Source organism: Leptidea sinapis, chromosome 29 (assembly GCF_905404315.1).
Source record: "Leptidea sinapis chromosome 29, ilLepSina1.1, whole genome shotgun sequence".
NCBI lineage: Eukaryota > Metazoa > Arthropoda > Insecta > Lepidoptera > Pieridae > Leptidea > Leptidea sinapis.
In genome coordinates, this window is record NC_066293.1 from 2,164,355 (window position 1) to 2,183,509 (window position 19,155).

General features: G+C 35.6%; 1 protein-coding gene across 1 annotated transcript in view; it reads left to right on the forward strand.

Annotated features, from left to right (window-relative positions):
• Positions 1–19,155, forward strand: part of LOC126973290 (protein slit) — a 180,735-nt gene that overhangs the window by 69,151 nt on the left and 92,429 nt on the right. The window contains exon 3 of the mRNA XM_050820506.1: positions 2,898–3,069. Coding sequence (XP_050676463.1) covers positions 2,898–3,069 — 172 coding nt within the window. The remainder of the gene's footprint in view (positions 1–2,897; positions 3,070–19,155) is intronic.

Below are 19,155 nucleotides of genomic sequence, written 5' to 3' on the forward strand. Positions count from 1 at the left end.
TTACTCCTGAAAAGTTCGATTCTACTACTCGGGTGTATTGAGGCCCTTAACTTCGTCTCGTTCATAAATTTCATCCTCATCGGAATTGCAAATTTTCACCACTAGGTGATCTCTTAAACCATTTCTAAAATATCGGTAATTTACTTTAACGGTTACGGTTTACAATAGTTCCAACCGGTTTGTATCCATCATTACGTTTGAAGTGATTTTTTATCCCTTATCCTCAATTCAATAAGTCATTTAAATTTTTTAATAAAAATATTTGAATTTCTCCGTTTAATTCCGCGAGAGTACCTAAAGTTTGGTAAATCGTACGTTTGTCACTTGTAGTCAAGTGTTCAGTTAATATCACTAAAATTGAAACTTTGCTCTATTAAATGACTCGGCGATAAATATAGGTTAAAATACCATTCTTCACCGATTTATAAAATGAAACCCTTTGAACTTATATAATAAAGTAAAATACAGGTTAAAGGTTGAACTAAAAATAATATTCTTTATGTAGGTACATACTTAAGTTACCAGATACCAATAATAAAGTTAGTGATATCAATATACAATATTATGTTATGTTATAAATAAATAAAATTAAAACTTAAACAGTACCTAGCATACAAACACACACACGCACACGCACACACACACGCACACACACACACACAGCAGTGCAACCGTATTTTATAATTTTTCGTGTAGTTAAATAAAAACTAATCAGCAAATTTTAAGAGAAAAATCAAGAAAACCTACATAAAATTGATCACGATTTTTTTTTACAAATTCTGTCGATTCTACATTAGCTGAAGGAACTTCGTTCCTACCTGGTGTCCCACGACACCACATTTTTTTTTATTCTAAAAAAAAAAGTTGACGTAAAATATATACTATGTTCTTCGGGCTTAGTTATACAGTTCTAACATACCGCTTTTGGCGGGAAACGATGTGATTCGTTACCTTCATCGCGTCATAGACGCCACGCCCATATCCCTTTTAAAAAAAATTGACTTGACTTCATAAGTTTATAGTAATAGCAGCCATCATACTTGTACTATTTATTACATATTCTTCGTAATAGTTTGTACTGTCCATCTTTTTAACTGGGTTTGCCAAGAAATTGAAAAGGTTGACGTAAATCAAAATGGCTGCCACTTGAAACAAATACTATATTTGTGCAACGGTACATAACCCTTCCTATGCAACTCCGATTCCTACCCGGTTTTTAAGAGTCAAGTGAAACCCCGCGTGCCAGCTAGTATGATATATACGACCCGTCTTTCTGTCTGTGGATATCAAACCAGACCACTCAACGTTATCGTGCACTTAGCGGAACAACTATTTTCGTAAGTGAGGTTAAGTGTTATGCTAAGCTTTGAAGTTTTCATTTAAGTAGAGGTTGCACGTTCAGATATTAATGGATATGTATTGCCCAATGTTTTATGATCTATCAATCTTTATAGCTTGGTATTCTTTCGTGTTTTGGCTACACAATGCGCAGAGCAGACGAAAGCTTTTAAAAACAGGCAAAAGAACTCCAAACTCAGGCTTAAAAGATGCAACCTTAATGCTAACCACGGTCCTCGGAGTATGAGGAACCGATCCCAGATAGAGAGAACATTTATTTTGTTTTTATTTCGTTTATGGAATCGGCCGTTAGAAAGATAAGAGAAGAGAGTACACGAATGTTGCGACCGCTAGATTAGTGTACTTCAGTTATTTTCACAGCATCATGACGTACGGTATTTTACTATGGGGTCATGCTGCTGACATTGATATAGTGTTTGCTCTGCAAAAGAGAGCTGTTCGTGCTATATATCAGCTTGGTTATAGACAGTCCCTCAAAGAAAATTTTAAAGAAATAAATATTATGACTGTTCATTGTCAGTACATTTATGAAAATTTAATATATGTTCACAAAAATCGTCACCTTTTTGCTCTTAATAGTGATTTTCATTATTATAACACTAGAAATAAGGGATTGCTTGTAACTAATTCTAGTAGGCTTCATAAGATACATAAAAGCTTTAAGGGTAAATGTATACACTTCTACAATAAAGTCCCAGCCACTGTTCAGGCATTATCTATAAATAAATTTAAATGTTTTATAAAAAAAATGTCTCTGTCGTAAATCCTATTACTCCACTGCTGAATATCTAAATGATCGGACAGCCTGGGACTAGATTGTGATTATTTTATAGCGATTGAAATGACTGTACAATATTGTATATTTTATTGAAAAGAGCGCAAAAAATTAATCTGGGAGAGTTTCTTGCGATATTTTTCTCTCTTAGAGCGCTATTTGTTTTCGAATTGGAGGTAATGTTTGAACTGACGTCAAAAAGAATTCTAAAGGAATCGATTTTGAGAAAATAAATGTCTTTTTAGGCGGCCCCATCACACTCCTAGACGCCTGTGAGTAACCGAAGAGGCTGTTTTGTTTCTGGTCAGAGTTGCTTGGCACAATGGATCATCTAAAGTGTTTCAGTGCGCAAACTAAGAGCTCTAACCTAACCCATTACGTTTATCAACACTTGCTTTCACCAGTGGGAGGCTCCTTTGCACAGGCAGCCAGTTAGATTATGGGAACGACAACGGCGCCTATTTCAGCCGTGAAGCAGTAATGTGTAAACATTACTGTGCTTCGGTCTGAAGGGTGCCGTACCTAATGAAATTACTGGGCAAATGAGACTTAACGTCACATATGTCTCAAGGTGACGAGCGCAATTGTAGTGCCGCTCAGAATTTTTGGGGTTTTCAAGAATCCTGAGCGGCACTGCATTGGAATGGGTATGGCGTATCAGTTACCATCAGCTGAAAGTCCTGCTCGTCTCGTCCCTTATTTTCATTTAAAAAAATTACTGAACCAGTCAAAGCGTGTATCAATAAATGTGTTTCCGTTCCAGATGAGTTAAGCGCGCGACACACGATGCGCGCGTGGCTCGTGCTGTGTCTGGTGGCCAGCGCGCGTGCCCAGGCGTGTCCGTGGGCATGCGCTTGTCGCCCCAGTGTGGCCGACTGCGCCCACCGCGGGCTGATACACGCGCCACGCTCCGTGCCGGCCGACGTGCATCGCTTGTGAGTCTATACGACCTTTAACTTAACTTAACAGCCGAACTCAACCAAACTATCGGCCGATCGAAAGTCTGCAGTTTGCGGGGTCTCTTAAGAACCTAATCTATGTTTTAATACGTCGTGTATAGCGTTATTTCTTCCACATTCAACCAATCAACGGAACGAACGTTTTTTACTTCTCCACGATGATGTACCCACCTCCTTCCCATGGTCTTACCAACGTTTCGGTCATCAAGATCTTGGTACCGATTTAAGCAACAGGAGATCTACCGGATTTGAAGTCCGGCAAATTTCTTGAATCCCTACAAGTTCTCTTGCTTTTGATTCCCTCTCCCCCTTTCTGGATGCGACCGACGGCTGCTTCGTCAACGGGCTCTCCTTCTTCCTCTTCTCTGTAATCTTACTTTCTCTGTTTTAATTACCGCCCTGGTTCACCCCTCCATCACTATCCTGTCACGGTACCAACTTGTGGCATATCTTACCAGCCTGGAGAAATTCTCCTCGGAGGAGTTTTCCAGGACACTACGAGATGTTTACTAATTTTAAACTTCTTCTCCATGTAAACTTTCACTATGCCATGCAAGCAATTAAATCAAAATACAAAAAGGGATCCAAAGTTTAAATGAATTTAATATAGATATGTCTACTCATAAGGAGCCTTCGAATAGTGAAATCTGGAGAAACATGATCTGTATTACACGACTCATTCTTGTCAGTATTTTCAATATTTATATTAAAGTATATTTGGAACGAATAAACGTAAAAGAAAACAGTATCTTTGAAACACTTCATTGAATAACAAAGTCTCGTATCGGGAGGGTAGTCGTAAAATATCAATAATTCCAAAGGTAATGGAAAGCCCACAAGTTTCCTCACTTTCCATTTTCATACATTATTGGTTATTAGAATAGGGTGGGCATAGAGTAGATGCATACAGAGACTTCACTTCAAATATACCTTCTTCCATAACGTTAGTACTTAAGTGTAAATTTCTTTTGATGCTCACTCTACTTTACTTTACTCTACTTTTTGAGTTTTTAATGAGAGTTAACTGTCGTGATCGCCTATGTATTGCTTGTTCGAGTGGGTGTAGTCGACTAACGGCCGTTTTTAATAACGTATCTCTAGTTACGGATACAATGCTGTCATCGTTTAGTGACAAAATCTTATCTACCCATAGTTTTGTCTAATATAGTTATAGTCCACTGCTTTATGTTGATAGGTAATTATATGTAAGTAAGCGTAAAAGGATAGATTTGTCTACCTCTAGTAAGTTAAACTAGGGATAGATAGGTTGTTGAAAACGGCCGTTAGTGTACTGTTTCAGTTATAGTAAAATTTATCAGAGGAATTTATACACAATCGTAATTGTAATATATATTTACAATGAATTTTTATTGTATTATTACTATTTACTTGATGAATAGTTGTATTTCTTATTGATTGTATTCCTCTCCATGATTGTATTATTGAGCGAAGCGAAGCGAAGCTGAGTGGAGCTCCCACCGGGTGACTCCAATTGATTTCTATGTTAAATTGTTTCTCGGCCATTTCTGGACCGATTTAAAAAAAAATTGAACTCATAGAAAGCTTTCGAAATTTTCTAGGTTATTGTCGAAACATAATTATGAATTTCGACTTGATTCAATTATTATAATTAAAATTAAATATTATTCTAAATTAGCACGCGCTATTTATATTTATTTAAAAATTGAGATGATCGAATTGACCGATTGATCAACTCACAGTAAGTTAAGTATGGCCAGATGTATGTTCAGGCAAAATTCCCTATATTTAATAAAAATATATAATTACGTATATCTAAATCGTACAATTAATTCCCTAGGTGAGAAATTGTAAATGAAATCATTAAAGTTGTAATTAATCATTGCCTTTTTAACAATACCTTTCACTTTTTTGAATTAATTGACCCGAAATAAACAAACAAGCAAAAAACATTGCCATTATTTGAAACTTTAGACCGTCAATTATCCATCCAAGCAGTCATAAAACTTAATCTTCATTACTGCCCATCACATACCTGAGCAAAAATTTGCAATTTTATACTGTAAAGTCTGTAGTGATATTACTCTGTGGCAGACACGTGACTACACTCTAGGGGTAGCGTTTAGCTTTAATACACAGTGTAATACAGACGTACAGTCAAGTAAACAAGTGTAAATAATGTTAAGATAACCTTTTTTTTATTGAATAAAACAAAGTTTATTATAACAAATTGTGCTACACAAGCTTTTACGTTTAATGATGAAATAGCGCTCTTATTTAAATTGAATACTTTGAACAATGCTCACAATAACAAAAACAAAAATTTAAAAACTAGTCTGGCCATAAATATACAACTAAAACACTACAATTATTTTTAAATTCAATTTGAAACATGTTAATTATTTCTCAGTTTGTGCATAAGCCAATCATGCCAATTTTTAAGAGCTTGCGCGACGTCAAACCACGTCTTAACTTATTGTGATACAAACTTTCTTCACCACTATGCTGGTTTTTCTATGGACTTGATCGAAGGCTGAATGATTTTCCCTAAAACCAAACTAATAATCGGTAACAAGTTTTCTTTCTTCTATACTAGGTTTCAAATGCTTGAAGAATAGTTTTTCGAGTTATGTTACTATTAAAGAAACTGGTCTATATGACGTCAACTCTTATGCTGGCTCCAACAGCATAATAACCTCAGCGACTTTTTAAATATCAGGATAATGTTTCTATCTAAACGAAACATAAGCTTGGTAAGATTCTCCATTCCAAGATGTTTACCAAGACAACCGATTAATAAAATATTTTCAAATAATTACTCTAGAACGAATGTGAAACAATACGGTCCTTATAATAGAATATCTACAACATTCAATGATATTGACACGGGAGTGGGTCAGGGATTGGAAATAATACTCCGCTTATAGGAACGAGTCTTTATTTGCGTTCACTTTTTCTGAACTTGCGCTTCGCCGGTCTGCCGCTGTTCCTCTTGTGGGCGGTGGTACCTTCAACGCGTCACACCGCACCGAACACTAAGTCTCTTCTATCTTCTTCTTCTTGGAACACTTCCACTTTTCACTGCTTCTTTTCTTCTTCTTTACACTTTCGAGTCAGAACTAGAATTGCCGTAGGCCACGCTTAGTACGGCTTATATACCCCCGGATCCGTTCCATTTTCAAAATGATTCTCCCATTCCATCTTAAAAATTTAAATTGTACTAGAAAATTCTTTTAACTATTTTTATCCTGCTTACACATTTTCCATCCCTTTTTTTCTGTTCGATTTGATCCTGAACTTACTAGAAATTTCCTTTAACTTTACAAAACCCAAAAAAATCCATACACTGGTAGAGGTGTATCGAACCCGGGTCTACAGCGTCTAAAGTAAACACTTTTCCGCTGAGCTACGAGTATTGCTGACGGAGCTGTTGAAATTAACAATGTCTTGAAGCTTGACAACTCTCGTCATATACTTTGAAGGGTTGCTACGCAACAATATCAACGATCATGACGGTGACATTTTTCACGACACGTTTAAGTCATTTAGAAATAAAGTTTAAGAAAAAATAACGACCACGGTTGATAATAGTTTGTATTAGATTGTTAAAGACTTATTATTCTTACTTTTATTTTTTGTAATTCCACACTTACCACTTTATAATTATTTACATTGTATAGTTTCTAGAATTAAGATTTATTACTAAGTTACTTAATTTTTTCATAATTAAAATGCTGAATGTACCTAATTAGAATGACCAACCTAGATTTAGTATGTAAGTGCAAATCAATTGTTAATGTTAAGTTGAGTTATTGTTGGTACATCTTAAATAAATAAATAAGTAAGTTTGAATTTAAGCTTTACGTGGAACCACCACTAAAAATTATCAATAAATTTTAATGAGTACTTTTTTTAGGGAATAAGAGGGAAAGCGAGCGTACAGGCCACCTGATATTGAGTGATCAATGCAGCCCACATTCTATTGCAACACAAGAGGAGTCACAGTAGCGTTGCCGGCTTTTAAGAAAGGTGTACACGCTTTTTTTTAAAGTGGTATCGTTCTGAAAACACCACACAAGGAAACTCATTCCACAGATTGGTTGTACATGGGAGAAAGTCCCTTGACTACCGCACCATGGAAGAAAGATATACACCTAGATGGTGGGGATGATATGTTAATAATAATAATAAGTACTTTAAATGTGAATTTAAAGAAAACAATATTTTTGATTGCTAAAATTTAATGAGTGATGCGAAAATGAGTTGATTTTAGCGAAACCCAATTCGAGAAAGCTCACGACGTGGTTCCGAGACGTTTGAACATAATAAATAAATATGGTATAATGTATACACATAACAAATACACACATTTAACAAAAGTAATGCAAAAGTTATATAGATACATATATATTATGTTCGCATAACCAAATGCGAATTTCAGATATCCAATAGAAAATAATTATAAACGTTTAATTTAATGTAAGAACTTCTGTAGACAACTGTACCGAGAGTCGAGACAATAGCAATACAGCGACCTAACCAATAACTCCTAATACAATTTGTTTGTATTTGTCCCTTTTGTCATCAAATATACCTTAGGGATGGCTTCGTTTGATAGTATCACGGGTTCGATTCTCAGGTAAGAAGGGATTTGTTACGATAGTTGCCCTTTGACCATTGACGTTCTATAAACAACAAGAGTCACTCCTATTAAAAGGTCGTCAAAAATGTCCGAGTGGCGTTGTGTTGGCGTATTAACTTTGAACATTAACAGATAACATTAACACATTCATTCAAATTAACACCTTATATCGTGGCAGTTATGTTCAAAGTCTATTGTATACGCTCATAAGAAGCTCATCGTGGTGAGAAAGAGACGTCCGTCGCAACTTTCGTTCGCGATGTTTTTTCTTTTAGCAATTGAAATGTTAAAATGTAGGAAAATGATTACATAATTTTGTAATTTAGAGGAGCACTTACCTGAAATTGGACACTCTTTTAGTTTGGGTAAACTGTTATTTTGACAGTTTTTCACTGAACTCTTTTTGTTGCTCGGCGTTGTATTCAAAGCGCGGTCAAAACACATCTGCCTTAAAGCCGCGTAGGCAGGGTTTGCTTCAGAAAATTTTTGAGGGTATTTGTGAGTTTAAGTGTTTATTGTACTTGTGCCTTTGACATAAAGCCGGCTACTGGAACTGTAATTCCTCTAGCGTGGCAGGAGAATACGAGACACCTGATTCTCTTACAACACCTGTGTTGGTACAGGTAATAGCATTAGGCTACACTTCTTAGTTATAGGTCATCGGCGACCCAATAGAAATAATATAATATTGACACACTTTTTTTACACAAATTATCTTGCCCCAAGTTAAGCATATATAGCCTGTGTACTGGTTACAAGACAACGATATATTTAATACAATATACTGGAAACCCAATCGCTGGCAGCTATTTCGGTCAACGGATCAGCCTTGCTATCCAACGCGGTAATGCTGCCAGTATTCTTGGTACGCTTCCACGTAATGATAGTTTTAATTTTGTGTAGTCGTAGTTTTGAAAATATAGATATACTTACTTAAACATAAATAAATGCAGATAAACATACATAAAAACATATAAACATCCATGACTCAGAAACAAACATCCATATTCATCATATAAATGCTTGCACCTACCGGGATTCGAACCCGAGACCTCTAGCTTAGTAGAAAGGATCGCTAACCACTCGGCTATACAGGTCGTCTATATAGATAGAACCGTTGTCTTTCACCACGGGTTTTCCAATTCATATGTACACTTTATTTGGATGGCAGCTCTGCTGTGATTCCTCCGGAGTTACAAGAGCTATCTACATGTATGCCAGTTAGTGTATACACGTGACAGTAGCTGGCACGTGCAAGGAGCTGGTATACAAGTGTGCAAGTTACGGGCATGTGTATCCCCAGCTTAACAAATAATCAATTTTACTGTGGAAAATGGGATTATGCGGCGTCCTCTTTTGTATTTTCCGAAACTATTTGCAATTTTAATTGACAAAACCTGGTATTGAGTGTGCAAACACAATATTAAATGAATTTAAATGTGTTTTGTAGACACGTTCGTTGTAGGACCGAGGCTGGCGATGCGCCAACGTGCATTGCAGACCCTCCGTGTAACCAAACATTGTGAACGAATTGTATTTAATTCTAAATTATTTTATATAAAAGTTAAAATAATGTGAACCTCAAATCTGTCCTTCGAACTTATACTTATATACATTGTAGAAGATAAGGTAGCATGGTGGTTTTATGTTATTAAAATACAAAATAATAGTAATATGCGGGACTCGAACCCGAGAGGCGCGGGTTCGAATCCCAGAAGTGAGGTATATCACTTAAAAATGACCAGTGGCTCCTTTGCACAGGAAGCCGGCTAGATTATGGGTACCACAACGGCGCCTATTTCTGCCGTGAAGCAGTAATGTGTAAACATTATTGTGTTTCGGTCTGAAGGGCGCCGTAGCTAGTGAAATTACTGGGCAAATGAGACTTAACATCTTATGTCTCAAGGTGAGGAGCGCAATTGTAGTGCCGCTCAGAATTTTTGGGTTTTTCAAGAATTCTGATCGGCACTGCATTGTAATGGGTAGGGCGTATCAATTATCACCAGCTGAACGTCCTTTATTTTCATAAAAAAAAATAACAAATTAGATTAGATTTGAAAAAGCGACATCTCAACTCAATTTCGTAATATGCAACTATTGGGGTTGAGCAGGTTTTCAACTTGTAATGTAGATCCTCTAGATGAAGCCACAACCTGTGAATTGAACAAAGCATACAAGATTTACGGTAAACTCGGATGGTTGGCTCAGATGGTAAAAGAGCTCGGACGCAACCCAAGAGACGCCTCTTGGGTTGCGTCCCGCATCGGCTATAAAGTTTTGGTACTAATTATATTTGTATTAAATGACGATCGCTACAGTATTTAAAAGGTTCCTCATAATCCTACCTGGCTGACTCACACTTGACCGTATGAGAAACAGAGGAGAATAATTTCACTTAAATAAATCAGTATTTAACTCGCTCAAGTCACGGTATCAAAGCTAGTGAACTGAAGTGGGCACTTATTAGCAAATAGTTTAAACTTCGCTTGCGATCACGGTGAAGCATTTCACGAACTGTTCAACTATTCGAAGCAGCGGTTAACTTTGAATGTGTACAGTCGAGTACAGAAGCTGTTTGATAGTTTATTAATTAGTTCATGTAACTTTCTGCTTGGAGGGCTTCCCTTTGCCGTAGACATTCCTGATTCCTCCCGCTGAATTCATCCGTCGGACCACACCCCACGTACTTGGATATTATCCTCATCATCTGATGTTTGGTGTTGTTCCACAGCTCAGTTATCACTCTTGGATTGGGATGACTAGAACTATACTTTCTTCTTCTTCTTAGTCGGACACTCTTGTCAGAGTGGTCGTGGTTGCGCTGACCCACCGAAAACCGTGGGGTTTTCGGTGGTTCAGCAATCAATCAATATCCTTTCTGAGGGTAGTTCTCCTGGCGATGTGCTTCCATTTCTGACGGTTAGAGGCGTTGCGAGTACACTGGACTATGGTGGACTCAGTAGCCTTTGTGACGGTGTCTATCCAGCGGGTTGGCGATCGACCGCGTGCTCTCTTACCTTCCACCTGGCCCTGACGATAGTCTGTCTTTAATACGAAGCTCTTTGAGGATGGATACATTGGTGCGAAATGCCGTCCACGGGATCTTTAGGAGGCGTCTCCAGCACCACATCTCTAATAAGACTTTACCGGATGTTAAATAGGTACACGTTGTCTATTACAATACAGTGCCGTTAATGTTTTAGAGAGGCGTCACAAAGGCACTTGGGTACCTACAAGGTGGGTATTTATGAAAAAAAGAATCGTCGTACAGCTACCTAAAACGTCGGCATCGCTTCCGATTTGCTAGAGGATGTGGACCGCCTTGACCACTACAATACGATAAGTTTTCTTAAGTGTTAATTCCGCCTCTCGTGCCAGATTTTGGCGAGACTACACGTTCTGAGGATGCCTCGTGTAGAGGCGAAACACATGTCGAATTGTTTAAAGACAAATATTGGCGGAATTAACACTAAAGAAAACTCAAATCATTTGGACAAACGGGTGTTGTGATCACCTTATCGTATTGTAGTGGTCAACCCGGTCCACATCCTCTAGCAAATCGGAGATATAGATTTGCGCAAAGTAACGCCTTCTTCAATAAATTTTTTTTTACCCGTTTGTCCTCCTTTTTCATAAAAATTACGATAATCTAGACATAATCCTAAGGCTGTCGCCCTGACAACAGCGGAATTGTCGTAAACCTACGTCGGCGGGACTGTAACTTTTATATTTATATTCTTTTTTTTATGAAAATAAGGGACGAGCAGGACGTTCGGCTGATGGTAATTGATACGCCCAACCCATTACAATGCAGTGCCGCTCAGGATTCTTGAAAAACCCAAAAATTCTGAGCGGCACTACAGTTGCGCTCGTCACCTTGAGACATAAGATCTTAAGTCTCATTTGCCCAATAATTTCACTAGCTACGACACCTTTCAGATCGAACCACAGTAATGTTTCCACATTACTGTTTCACGGTAGAAATAGGCGCCGTTGTGGTACCCATAATCTAGGCGGCAAAGGAGCCTCCCACTGGTAAAATTCTTAATATTGTATATTTTCTTTTAATTTGTTTATTGCATATATTTATTGTCACCAAATATAAAATAAGATGAAATTGTAATAAAGAGTATAATAATAATAGCATAATGTCGTTTAGAATTCTGTGATTTTCAAGTGAGCGATGAACGTCGCTCTAATCTTGTCACTTTTTCACAATAATCTATACAGGTTGTCCCAAAGTTATGGGACATGAAGAGAAAGTACCTTAAATATCGAAAGTATGCTATTTTACTGAAAGAAGACTTTATGTTATTTTTAAAAGTTAGTAATTCTGCATTCAAAGATTTTCTAAAACTTGCCTCGTCTGGGAATCGAACCGAATTAAATGTAAAAAAAAACACCAAGGCTATTTTTGGTCTTAAATTAATTGTGGAAGTCCAGAGAAGGTTTAAAAGGTGAATAAATATGAAAATGCTCAGAATTAAATAAAAATTAAGAATTTGTTTTTCCTTTGATGTGTCCCCCGTCGTTCAGAAATCAAATTAAATTAATGGCTTAAAATGAATAACTAATAAGAATTTTTATATCTTTGTAACTTTCTCAGGAGGTAAAAAATAAACTTAATTTTAGGTAACCATAGTAGATTAACTACAGTTGTTAACTATCTATAAGATTTTTTTATGTAGATTGATAAATCTTAAGTTTTGTAAAAAAAATAATTTCTTTTGTTTTTTTTTTAAGTTTTTTTTTATACAGGAGTTTACGTTTTTTATTTATCCATTGAGACAGTACGAAGTCTGCCGGGTCAGCTAGTATTTAATATTAATATCAGAGAATACCATTCAAGTGGTAATTAAATGAATTCAATTCATATGCATAATTAAATTCAATCAGCTGCGATTGAATCATCGTTTATTGGACATTGGGGTCAAGTGACATATTGAAATCAGATTTACGTCGCCATTGCACGAGATTGGGAGCAAGTATGTCGCGATTGATAAAAAAAAACATATAAACCATCGAATAATAAATATAGGGTCATAATGAAACGCTGTTTTGTTAAGGTACAGCAAAACCAATAGAATATTTAATAGTTACACTCTATGTAGAATATTTAAAATGGCGCTTGGATGTATGTTGAGAGAAAAGAAGGTCAAGTAAACCAAAATAATAACGGAATGGTTTGCGAAAGAAGACAGAAGAAGACTAACGGCCGTTCCTAATATTCAGTCTATCTCCGGTTGTGGCCTACTTGAGATAAAAATCGTAGCTATCGTTGATATATCTGTCCCAATAAACTTATCGACGCGCGGTTTCTCACCTTATCTGTACACGCTGTCTGTCAATGGGAGGACGTATAGATTACCAGCGATAGAAGTTTGTATGGAAATTGCAATTCACCCGTCGGGTATATTGGGACAGCTTCAGATTATTGACAGCTGACAGTAGAAGGTAGTAATTTATCTCTATCTGTAAATAGTATATTGGGAACGGCCGTAAGATTCTATCTATAGAGCGTACTTAGACTTTGCTAAGACTTTACTTAAGTAAAACTTATCTGAGTGTAAGCTTAGCATAATCTTTGATATCGTTTTAATAGTCATTTTATAGATTAAATTTTGCTTAGCTTATTCTAAGCTCATACTGTAGAACAGCGCTTCATCAAAATAACGCAAATGTTATGTGTATTAGGGTCTTTAACCACCTTCCAAAGAATATTAGAGAGATGCCTAAAACATTAATGCATAAAAAATTAAAATTATGGCTAATAGATAATACCTTTTATAGTTTAAAAGAATTCTTTAGCCAAAAATAAAAGTATTTAAATGCAATTTTTTGATAAGTACCAACTAATGTTTATTTTATATTATATTATTGAATTAAAACTATGTAATGTGTATTAATGACGTATAAATATAAAAATTCCAATATTGACAATAAAATGTTTGTATGTCGATATATTGGCGAATTATTGGCTGTACACCAATTCATTATTGACAACTATGTTACCACAATTCATACAAATAAATCATTTCATTTAATAAGACAGCCCAATGCTAAAATCAAGTTCACGTTTTATTACACTGAGCTAAGTTTTACGTTTATTTATTTATTTATCATATTACATATTACTGACATCTAAAAGACACAAAGGTTACAAGTAGGACCGATATCGTAAGTATTTACTGGGTAAAAATCGTTTAAATTAAGCAAAATAACTTACTTTTTGGAGCAAAAACTTTTCACAGCCGCTACACTGACAACCACAAGGGAAACAAAGATGGCGATACGTCAAAACTGTCAACGCTAGACCAAGCTTTACGGCTGCGTTCAAATATAAATTTTAGAACTGATTGTGTCCACAGATACAAGCGTCCATAGGAACAGCACTTGCCCTTAATGCTAGTAATTAGTTTACTCGTCCGTGTACTTAAGATATAAATTAAATTAGCAACAGTGAAAATTTTGTACAACTTAAAACGCATAAATATAACTTAGCAGATTCATATTATGTTACCTGCTATAGTTTTTTAATAGTATACCTTTAATGTATAATTAATGTTTTGAGTAGTTAAATTTTGCCGCTCAATGAAGGGCAGCTCATTTAGCAAGCCAGGTACGTAAGTAAAGACTGAGCAAAGTCTAAGTACGATCTAGTGAAAGATTAAAAAGAAGAAAAAAGAAAGAAAGTAAGAACCACAATGATTTTCCAAAAACATGACGAGCTGATGTAAGAAGTAAGTAAGAAGATCAACCGAATCTCAAGAATAATATTTAATTTTTATTAATTAGTTTCCTCTTCTTTGCCAAAAAAAAAACTCTTTAGTAAAATTAATTATTTTGTCTGTGGGATAAAATTTATTGTGTCAAAACAAAAAAAAATATACGCGGTATCTTATAGGAGCGCAGCGGAGACGAATCCTTAATCTAAGTGATAACATTTACTTCAATACAATTTAAATTTGTATAATAATTGTTCTAGCTTCAAACACAAAAGCCTGCACTGCGTTAGTACGCTATTACCATGATCTCGACTGCTTTTCGTCTTAAAGTAGCTCTGAGTAAACATAGTAAGTAGGGAAATATAAACGGTCGATAAATTCACGTTCAATTTTTGCAAATACTGAAGTGTTCGTAATTAGCTCAAGTTGAGCGAATCAGAGTGCGGGAATAACTTCACAGAGATCCTTCAAACTGTGTACAGTCGCAGACAAAAGTTGGATATTTTATTTAGTATTTATTTTATATAAGAGGGGGTAAATAGGTGCCAAAGTCACTGACAGAGCCCAGATGGTTGCGAAACTGAAGTGGCAGTGGGCAGTGCACATATATCGACGGACAGAAGGCCGTTGGGGCAGTAAAGTCCTTAAATGGCGACGACGCACCGGAAGCCATAGTGTTGGTAGGCTCCCCACAAGATGGACCGACGATCTGGTCAAGTTAATAATGCGTTGGTTGAGGGAAATTCAGGACTGATCGTGATGGCGATCATTGGGGGAGGCCTTTGTCCAGCAGTGGACGTCTTCCGGTTGAAATGATGATGAAGATGAGGCAAACGGGCAATAGAAAAATAAAGGGGAAAAGCACCCAACCATAGAGAACCGCAATACTAGAAGTGAGGTGATGCGTTCCCGGTCTATAAAGGACCATATTCTTAACTTGAAGGTCCCTTAGTCGAACCAATTCAGGAATTGCCGGTTATTGATTCCACCACGTTGCTGAGTGCGGCAAAACAATCCTTGCAAAACCGTAAACTTACAATACCAGATATCATAGATAAGGCTGGGTGAATTAGACAGTTTACCTTAATGGAGTCGGGTTAACTTAAAGAACTCCTCCAAACAGTCTCCGTGATATATGCGGCAGAAGATGCAGAAAGGATAGCTGATTGGAGATGCCTTGGTCATCAAACAAGTCTTTTAGTCTTCTTCATTTCCCTTTTTGGGCACCAAGGCTTATTCCATTATACAACTACAACATCCATATTATAGTCAAAGTGAATATCACAAAATATAGAGTAATAATAGTACAGAAGGTTCACTTAGTAACGGTTTTCGAAGAAATAGCTGCTTAAATGCCCGATGATAAGATTCACTTTAAATCGTATTGAGTTCACACTAACTGACTAATAATACATTAATAAATTAGTTTACGCACATAACGGTCTATTCGTACTTATTGGGTACCTACACAGGGCTGTGCGGCGCAAATAATACAGCAGGCGTCTTTTTCCCGCTACTTACCCCCTTATTCATAATAGTCTGCTAACTTAAAGCATTGCTAATTCTCACTCTGTCTTCTATTGACCTAAGTAAGAATGAAAAAAAAAACACTCCTAAGCGGCTGTTTAAAGTTAGCGGACCATTATGAATAAGGGGGTTAGTCTTTTACTTATGGCTGTGAAATCTAGGGGCATGTGAATTGACTGGTCTGTGAATAATGATTTAAGAGAGTGGCAAGGTAAGGTAATTGTAAAAAAATAAACTAATAACTCATTATTTGACATAAATGAATACGAAATTGATTTGATTTTAATTTGTTGGTGTCATTTTTTACTTGATTTGACCGGGCTAATTGAGTATCGTAATGTCTCCATCTAGATTCTTATTATATGTATGTTATTTAGAAAAACTGGACTCGCAATAATGACATCGGATCAAAAGATATCTACAGTATGTTTGACAGAAATGTTTAAAAATGTCTCGACTTCTTCTATCAACAATTACATTGACAATGGATACGTTGTGTCTGAGAATACTTTATAATTTATAAACTCTTTTCTTTAATTGATACCTTCTTATGGGAGGGTAAGCCGCTTCGTAACGTTACGCGTTACGGCGCCAGTCTGTCCTTCTTCCCTTTCTCTCACGGCAGCGGTAGGCAGGTTCCTCCTCTCTCACTCTAAGTAATTGTTACTTTTATAGCATTAAATAATGATACTAATAATGTACATACACAAAATTCTAATGAACATATTCAAGAATTGTAACTAAGAATGAAAATATTTTATAATAAGTAAAATAAATTATTGTTAAATAATCTTTCGTTACATTATCATATTAATATACATAAAATTTAAGTAATAACCTAAGCTTTTCTCAGGGTTCTTGAATATTGAGGGTTAATTTCAATATTAAGTAGTTCAACATAGATTAGTTTAAGTTCTGTTGGGCGTCCCGAGACACATTCTTTTTTTTTATTAGAGGAGGCAGATGGGTAAATGACTGACTCTTTTTTTTTTATGGAATAGGAGGACAAACGAGCGTACGGGTCACCTGGTGTTAAGTGATCACCGCCGCCCACACTCTCCTGCAACACCAGAGGAATCACAAGAGCTTTGCCGGCCTTTCATATGAATCTCAATAAGAAAGTAATAGTATTGTAATAATTGTTAATTCCTTATGAGACGAGTGTCACCTATATGCACTACATTGCTACGTACGCTTGCAACGCTTCGGATATTGAGGGGCTTGTGAAGAAATGGTGTGCAAAGTGGCGATTAAATTTAGAAGCTAATATTGAAAAGTGATATTACAATGTCACTTAAACCAGGCCGTTAAATTGTAAGAAATGAAGTCGAATGACAATCTTTCGTCTAATTATAATATCACTAGCTGACCCAGCAAACGTTGTATTGCCGATATTAAAATCGCGGTACAAAAGTAACTGTTGATCGTAGATAGGTGAAAATTTGAAGTTGTATGTATTTTTTAATGCTGACTCATAATCAAACAAATTTAAAAAAAAATGTAAAAAAAAATAAAAAAAATAATTTGGCGTAGACCACCCTTAACATTTAGGGGGATGAAAAATAGATGCTGTCCAATTCTAAGACCTACCCAATATGCACTCGAAATTTCATGAGAATCGGTCAAGCCGTTTCGAAGGAGTTTAACTACAAACACCGCGACATGAGAATTTTATATGTATATTAAACTAGTGAAATAATATATCACGGCTTTGACAATATACCTACGTCATATACATATTTAAAATTGAGACATTTTGTAATTAAAACGTTCATATTAATAGTCTTACAAACAAATCGCGAATCGTAATATTATATCGTTATTATAATTACTTACCGAAGTCATTGACCTTATACAGTGTGCTCAAAATAATAATGTATTTAACATATCGCATTACATACTTGAGATTTAATTAACTTATAAATAGCCGAGTGTTTTGACTCACGAAGTAGGGTTCAATCTATGGTATTTCCTGGCACTTGAGTGATTTGGTCGAATGGTATAAATACCCTGGCTCAAAGTTTTGGTATCATTTAAGTAAGGAAATTAACACATACATTAGTCACCACAGTGAGAGAAAAATCGGTAGGGCACCGCAAGGAACAATACAGTAATATAACAGTACCTGCTTTAACCTCATGCTACAGCGCCTGAATCGACGCACGCACACATACACACGATATACACGACCGCTAAGCAATCTTGGGGAGACAGAACTATTGAGTGTCACGCCATACGACGCTGAGACTGGTCGCTGTCCGAATTAAATTTGCTGCACTTCGCCGTTCGCGTCGACAATCTTTTTGTATGGACCAACCCTAACTCTCCGTCCAGACGTAGATATAAATTTCAAGGACACCGCTGATTTCAGAGTTACGTTACTGTTTGTACTTGTATTGTGCCTCGAGATCAAGTTTATTTATTTATTTATTGAACCAACAAGGTATACACTAATTCATGCAAAAAAAATATATATAGACAAAAATACAAGTTGAGTGCTACCTCAATTATAGGCGCAAATAACATTCTTATATAAAAAGCAAGTACATTAAAAAGTAAAAATTTCTATGTTTTAAAAATTAAAATCTCGATTATGTCATAGATTAAAAATTAAATCACTATTTAATTAAATTACAATACATACATAATTAAATTATTAATTTTATAGTTATAATATAATCAGTAAATGAATCTATAGTTTTTACTTATAATAGGTTACAAAAAAGAACAATTTACTAACAATAAAATAAATAAAATTAAGCTTATTAATTACAGCAAATAATAATTCAAATTAATACAACAAACAAAAACAAATAATTATTAAAAATTAAATAATTCTATTAAATTCATATTTTACATTACTTCAATTAACTACCTACTAACAAAGATGATTTTTTATAGTCTCATCCGCCAATTTCTTAAATTATGTTATAAGTATAGGTCGAGTTTTCCAAGCGAACTCTGAATAGAAATGTAGTGAATTGAACGATTCGCTATTTTTCATATTCTCTTTCATGAATGTATCTGAGGGTAGCTAATAAACCAGTTTTTTAGTAGTTTTAACATAATGATGTAAGATATTGTTTTCTTTTTCATAAATGTGCTCAATATCTTAAGTGGCTAATAAACCAATATTTTTATTGGTAATCTTATATAATTCTGTTAAGACGTTTTTTTTCTAATATTTCA